General features: G+C 31.4%; 1 protein-coding gene across 1 annotated transcript in view; it reads right to left on the bottom strand.

The window, feature by feature from the left end:
• LOC137629794 (uncharacterized) overlaps positions 1–7,500 on the bottom strand; it is a 51,826-nt gene that overhangs the window by 133 nt on the left and 44,193 nt on the right. Inside the window, exons 7-8 of the mRNA XM_068361437.1 lie at positions 1,119–1,215; positions 1–832 (exon numbers count right to left, since the gene is read on the bottom strand). The exon at positions 1–832 is cut by the window's left edge and continues 133 nt beyond it. Of these exons, the coding sequence (XP_068217538.1) occupies positions 813–832; positions 1,119–1,215 (117 nt within the window). The 3' untranslated portion in view covers positions 1–812. The remainder of the gene's footprint in view (positions 833–1,118; positions 1,216–7,500) is intronic.

The raw sequence follows: 7,500 nt of genomic DNA, 5'->3' as shown, positions 1-7,500 counted from the left end.
TAAGTTAAAATAACTCCCTTGTTCTGTCAGTATTATTCTTATTACTAAGAAAATATTCACTTTTCTTATCTCGTTAATATTTCAATGTTTTCGTTCTTTATAAATGTGAATTCTTTGATATTCTTTAATTCTGTAATTAGAAAACTATATTAATTCTCATAGTAAGTTAAACTAACCCCATTGTTATGTCATTCTTATGGTTATTTCTGAACTGTAAACCACTTTTAATATCTCAACATTTCAAATGTTTTCTTATAATATTTTCGTTCCTTATAGATGTGAAATCTTTGATATTTTTTTAATTTCTTAATTTTCCAATGACATAACTATATTAATTCTCATACCAAGTCAAAATAACTCCATTGGTATGTCAGTATTTTGGTTATTATGAAGAGTAAACCACTCTTGAATAGTTCGACAACTATCAAATGTTTTCTTTTAATATTTTCGTCCTTTTTAAAGGTGAATTCTCTGATATTTCTTAATTTTGTAATGACAAAACTATATTAATTCCATACCAATCAAAATAATTCCATTGTTATGTCAGTATTATTATTATTACTGAAGAGTAAACCACTTTTAATCTCGTCAACATTTCAAATGTTTTGTTTTAATGTTTTCGTTAAATTCGGTCAAACAGGAAAAAGTGCCGTTTGAAACATTCGTAAAATTGCTGTTACACAAGTAACGCTCTTGTTGATGCTCTGTAATGCTGTTGTTGTTGTTGTTGATGTTGTTATTATTGTTGTTATTTGGGTGTTGGTAGTAGCCATGATATACTCCAGTGTTCCTTGTTCACAGTTTTGGAAAAATTATATTTTGGTTCCATGTCCTGAAATATGTAGAATAGATTTATATAGTAATTTCGTATGAATATGTGGATACATTCAACATATATACGCAACATGTATCATCAGTATATATAAGTATATGTATCCTGTATCACATGTGTAACGATATATTTCATATATCAGATATATCAGAAAATATATCATTGCTTGTGGCGTGAATTAACAGTAAATAATCACTTAGTACAATCTAATTAAAAATAAATTCATTATTTATTAATATTTTCTTGATATTTTGTTATTGTGAGACGAATTCTTCTTTTGAATTACCTATTTTGTGAAAAGATTTTTCGTGTAATTTAGGACCGGATGTTGGGTTCTTGTCCCGTTTAGGGCCGGACCGAGTGTTCCCAGCCTTCTTGGAAACCTGTAAGCAGAAGTGGATTGGGAGTTATCATGACAATGTATAATATATATTTACATATATGTGTATATGTATATGTATATGTATACACAGTATGTATATGTATATGTATATATATATATATATATATATATATATGTATATATATACGCGTATACATATATGTTTATATCAATATATATGCATTTGTATTATATATCTATATGCATATTTGGATATATAAATATATATGCATGTATATATTCACACACACACACACACACACACACACATATATATATATATATACTGTATATATGCATATTTGTATATATAAATATATATGCATATATATACACCCACACACACACACACACACACACATATATATATATATATACATATATATATATATATATGTATATATATATATGTGTGTGTGTGTGTGTGTGTGTATATGTATGTTTGTATATATGTATACATATACATACATATATATATATATATATATATAATTATATGCATATTTTTCATATATATACACATCGATATAAAATAATTATGTATACATATATACTTGTATATATTATACATTCATTTTCATTATGTTACTCTACTTCCTTCTCTTCATTAATTCTTATCAGGTTTATATAACCTATTATCCATGTCTTTTGTTTACCGTCAAATTCAGTTATAAACATTCGAATTTTGTCAATTCTCTATTTTTAAACCATAATCTAAGTCCATTTGATTACCCTAATAAAAACTCAGTTAATTATATAAATAACTTTTATTGTTTTGCTAATTTTCTTGATCCGCCATTCTTGTGTTACACTTGTAAGAGTCTATCAGAAAAACAAATGTGTTTTTTATCACTAATTTCTGTCTGGTTTAATAGAAAATAAAGCAAATTATGTCTTTGAAGCTTTATGATTCAATTTGCTTTATGAGAAATGCCTGCTTTTAGATTGTGCATGTGATAAAAATATTTCAGTGGTTAAGCATATATGCATTGCAATACTCAAATTAAATTTCATGTCATTTATAACCTTTGCATTTAAAGGAAATCATTAAAAACCATTTTTTTTTTCGTGGATATAAGATTCAATTCATAATTCAAAATAGTCTTTCTCATTATCACTATTAATTTTGTAGTGTTGAAGAGAATTTCACAGAATATTGGCTTTGCTTTTAAATTCTTCTGAATCTTTAAAAGATTTTTGCCTTTTTCATATTTTTGGTATTACAGAAATTAAGGTGATAATATATAATGATGTTCAATCCTTTATATATTCTATCGTTTCTTGCTCAGAATACGGGCTTGGCTTTAAAATTCTTCTGATTCTTTAAGATATTTACGCCACTTCGTTTTAGGAATTATATATGTCATGATATCAGAGAACTTCAAATCAATCAATCATTCAATCAATTAGGAATTACAATAAGTAAGGTGATATATATATATATATATATATGTATATATATATATATACATACATATATATATATATATATACACATACAGTATATATATATATATATATACTGTATATATATATATATATATGTATGTATGTATATATATATATATATATATGTATGTATGTATATATATATATATATAATGAAGTTCAATCAATATTTATTCTATCTTTTCCTGCCGCCTGAACTAATTACTAATTTGATTTGGGTCATTCAACTTAATACATTATGATATCAAGTTTTTTGTGTTAAGTCTCTCAAGTTAATAATCTGCAGAATTCATGTTTTGATCAGATGTGTTCTTGGAGCCTGTGGGCTTATAAGATCTTGCTTTTTCAACTTGGGTTATTGCTTAGGTAGTAAAATTAGTTCAAACTTGCAGCATTTTACCTTGTTTTGAGTATTGTTCTCCTGTCTGGTCTTCAGCTGCTGATTCTCATCTTAATTTGTTGGACAGAAACTTACGGTCTATTAAATTTCTTATTCCTGATCTAGATATTAATCTTTGGCACCGTCGTTCAATTAGTTCATTATGCATGTTGCATAAGATTTTTTTATAACTCTGACCATCCTTTACATTCAGATCTCCCTGGACGATTCTATCCTGTTCGTAATACTAGGCAGGCAGTTAATTCTAATAGCCAGGCCTTCTCCATCGTGAGGCTCAATACTACACAGTATTCTAGAAGTTTTATTCCAGCTGTGACCAAGTTGTGGAATGATCTTCCAATCGGGTAGTTGAATCAGTAGAACTTCAAAAGTTCAAAGTTGGAGCAAATGTTTTTATGTTGACCAGGCTGACATGAGTCTTTTTATAGTTTATATATGACATATCTGTTTTTGACGTTGTTAATAGTTTATATAGGACATATCTGTTTTGTCGCTGTTACTGTTTTTAGGATGATATAGTGTTAATTTATTCTCATCATTTATTTATTTCTTTATTTCCTTTCCTCACTAGGCTATTTTTCCCTGTTGGAGCCCTTGGGCTTATAGCATCTTGCTTTTCCAACTAGGGTTGTAGCTTGGCTAATAATAATAATAATAATAATAATAACAATAATAATAATAATGGATCCTCTTAAAAATCCTAAATTATGGAGGTAGCCAATGGGTCTGCCCACAGTTTATAAACACAATTTCTTACTTTATTTCCTTTCAAATTTATATTTTGCTGTACAATTCATGTTATCATCAGCTGTGTTCTTTAGTGGGTCCTTTATAAAAAGAAAAGACTTGTAGGTAACCAATGGGTCTGCCCTCAGTTTATTGCTCTAAACTTCTCTTCTTTCCTCTACATTCTTCTATCATCTCTCCCGGCTGGCTGACGTTGCCTTTTCTTAAGTTCTTCATAAGGAGATGATGGCTTGCTTACAAAGGCAGTTTTGGAATACCTTCTGAGCTGAAACGGAAGCCTTAGATATCTGCTTCCATTTTAGGAATTCTCTGTTCAACTTCCTTTGAATGAATATTTTTTTAATATAGATTAATTCAACACACTTAAAGATATAAATATTGCTCATGAATGGCAGAGGCAAGGGACAGAACAATGTCCAAGAGACTGATCACATATATATACGATCAGCGTCCAAGCCTCTTTTCTATCAAACTAGGACCAGGGAGGGCCAGGCAATGGTTGTTGATTACTCAGCAGGTAGAGCTATTGACTCTCCCAAACATCCCATCCTTAGCTCACAAGGATGGTAAAGTTGCAGACACTACTAGAAACTGTAGAGCTTGAGCGGTTCTCGAAAACCCGTCCAACAGATATCCAGGCAGGGACGTTTCCAATAGGCTATGACAACCACAACATTGATGAGGTTGCAGACACTACTAGATACTATCGAGTTGGAGGGGGTGCCGAGCCCCTGTCTAATAGATTGATAGATAAGGATATTTCCAAAATGGTACCACAAGTACAACAAGAACATAAAATACTTACCAAATGGATCCTTAGCCTCAATGGCTTGATAAACTTGGTTCATCTTATTATGTATTTTTTGTTTTTACTTTTATTAATAGAAATTGATGACTTAAAATTTCAAAGGAATAACATTCGTTTGAGGATGTATAAAATCCTCATCTTGCGATTAACTTAATGCTCTGTGTTATAATGCAGCAGTGAATAAACTCATCACTGAGTACTCTCATTGCAAGAACTACTCTTCTCCTCATACACATAGCTACAATATTTTTTTGCACATTAAGAATTTCATTTATTATGAACTTATTCTAAATTGTTAAGAGATATAGCCTTATTTTCCATTAGCTCATTTAGGCACAGTAGTTTAGATTATATTTTTGCAACCGCAGTGCCCAATATCATTTCTTCATAGATTACCTGTTTTGGGAAACTATGGCTTAAACTTCAAAAATAACTGTGAAGCTTCTGGTTTAAGTCGAATCAGTGAACTCCCCTTGCTCAGGGCAGGTAATTTAGAACCAGTCATTCTTTAAGAGATAGGAATTTTCACTAATTCTAGCTTACAACTTTCTAATATTCTTTAAAAATGGATTATTGACAATTTCCATGATTAGAATAAGCTACGAGGCATTAGTGTTCCTAGATATATTTAAAATGATTATTTTACCAGTTTCTGCATTTTGTGGTACACGGCATCTTTTACCAGTTTCTGTAATTTGTGGTACACGGCATCTTTTACCAGTTTCTGCAATTTGTAGTACACGGCATCTTTTACAAGTTCCTGCAGTTTGTGGTACAAAACTTTGACCAGTTTCTGCAGTTTGTGGTATACAACATATTTTACCAGTTTCTGCAGTTTGTGGTACACATTAGTTTTACAAGTTCCTGCAGTTTGTGGTACACATCTTTTACCAGTTACTGCAGTTTGTGGTACACATTATATTTTACAAGTTCCTGCAGTTTTTGTTACATATCTTTTACCAGTTACTGCAGTTTGTGGTACACATTATCTTTCACAAGTTCCTGCTGTTTGTGGTACACAACATCATTTACCAGTTTCTGCAGTTTGTAGTACAAAACCTTTACCATATTGAGCCTGTTGTAATATTCAAAGGGGAACATGTCCATAACACATTTTTTTAGGAATGTGTATATTGTTGTCATGAAAGCAATTACCACTTTCCTTAATGTCTGTGGTTAAAAAAGATAACACATTCAATAGTGTCGCTTGGACATAAGGAAAGCTATCTCTTATCCTCCAGTTCAAACTGGTTTTGTATGCTGAGTCAAGCAACCAACCTCCATTACCTAGAAACTTTATTCCATCTGTGACCAGATTGTGGAATGATCTTCCCAATCGAGCAGTTGATTCGGTGGAACTTCTTACGTTCAAACTTGCAGCATTTACCTTGTTTTGAGTATTGTTCTCCTGTCTGGTCTTCAGCTGCTGATTCTCATCTTAATTTGTTGGACAGAAACTTACGGTCTATTAAATTTCTTATTTCTGATCTAGGTATTAATCTTTGGCACCGTCGTTCAATTAGTTCATTATGCATGTTGCATAAGATTTTTCATAACTCTTACCATCCTTTACATTCAGATCTCCCTAGACAATTCTATCCTGTTCGTAATACTAGGCAGGCAGTTAATTCTAATAGCCAGGCCTTCTCCATCAAGAGGCTGAATGCTACACAGTATTCTAGAAGTTTATTCCAGCTGTGACCAAGTTATGGAATGATCTTCCAATCGGGTAGTTGAATCAGTAGAACTTCAAAAGTTGAAAGTTGCGGCAAATGTTCTTTTGTTGACCAGGCTGACATGAGTCTTTTTATAGTTTATATAAACATATCTGTTTTTGACGTTGTTACTAGTTTATATGTGACATATCTGTTTTGACGTTGTTACTGGTTTTAGAATGATTTATTGTTCATTTGTTCTCATCATTTATTTATTTCCTTATTTCCTTTCCTTACTGGGCTATTTTTCCTATTGGAGCTCTTTGGCTTATAGCATCTTGCTTTTCCAACTAGGGTTGTAGCTTGGCTAATAATAATAATAATAATAATGATAATGTTGAACAGGCTGACAAGAGTCAGTCTTTATGAATATAAGCTATATCTATTTTAGCGCTGTTACTGATCTTAGAATATAATACATATTGTTTATTCATTATTTCTTATATACTAGTTTATTTATTTCCTTATTTCCTTGCCTTTTCCTTGTTGGAGTCTTTGATTGGTAATAATAAAAATGATAATGATAATAATAATAACTAGAAAAGAACTCTGCCATGGCAGTTCATTCATCAAAACCAGTTTGCCTTTCCCAGAGTCAATTTCGGTCGACATTTTGCTTGACCTTGACCTTTGACCTAAGACTTTTTAAAATTGAATTAATTCCACGTCTTAACATAACAATTAATCCCTAAAAGTTTCACTATTCTTAATCCCTAACTTCGCTAGAGGGTCTGCCCCTTTCTATTATTCTTTTCCTGTACTTCTCTTTCTCCCTTTTTCCTTAATCTTTCCCATCCCGAGTACCTGCCTTCGGGCTATAAACTGGATTTTATCCAGGGGTACTCCTCCTTTCCCCATATTCCCCACTTCCCTATCCTTATCCTTATTATTATTATGAGTAAAATTATTGTGCCCAGGAATTTGTAAACACACAAACAACCTGTTTGCTTGACCTTGACCTTGACCTTTGACCTAGGACTTTCAAAATTGAATTACTTCCACGTATCAACAATAAATGAAAGTAAAATGTGGCCAGGAAGTCGTTCACAAACAAACAAAAAACGGACAAACAAGGTTTCAAAACCAGCTTGCCTTTCCCAGAACCAATTTCGATCGACATTTTTCTTGACCTTGACCTTTGACCTAGGACTTTCAAAATTGAATTAC

Source organism: Palaemon carinicauda, chromosome 37 (genome assembly GCF_036898095.1).
Source record: "Palaemon carinicauda isolate YSFRI2023 chromosome 37, ASM3689809v2, whole genome shotgun sequence".
Taxonomy (NCBI): Eukaryota; Metazoa; Arthropoda; class Malacostraca; order Decapoda; family Palaemonidae; genus Palaemon; species Palaemon carinicauda.
The sequence above is the reverse complement of the archived record's forward strand: the minus strand, read 5'-3'. Positions and strand labels throughout refer to the sequence as shown.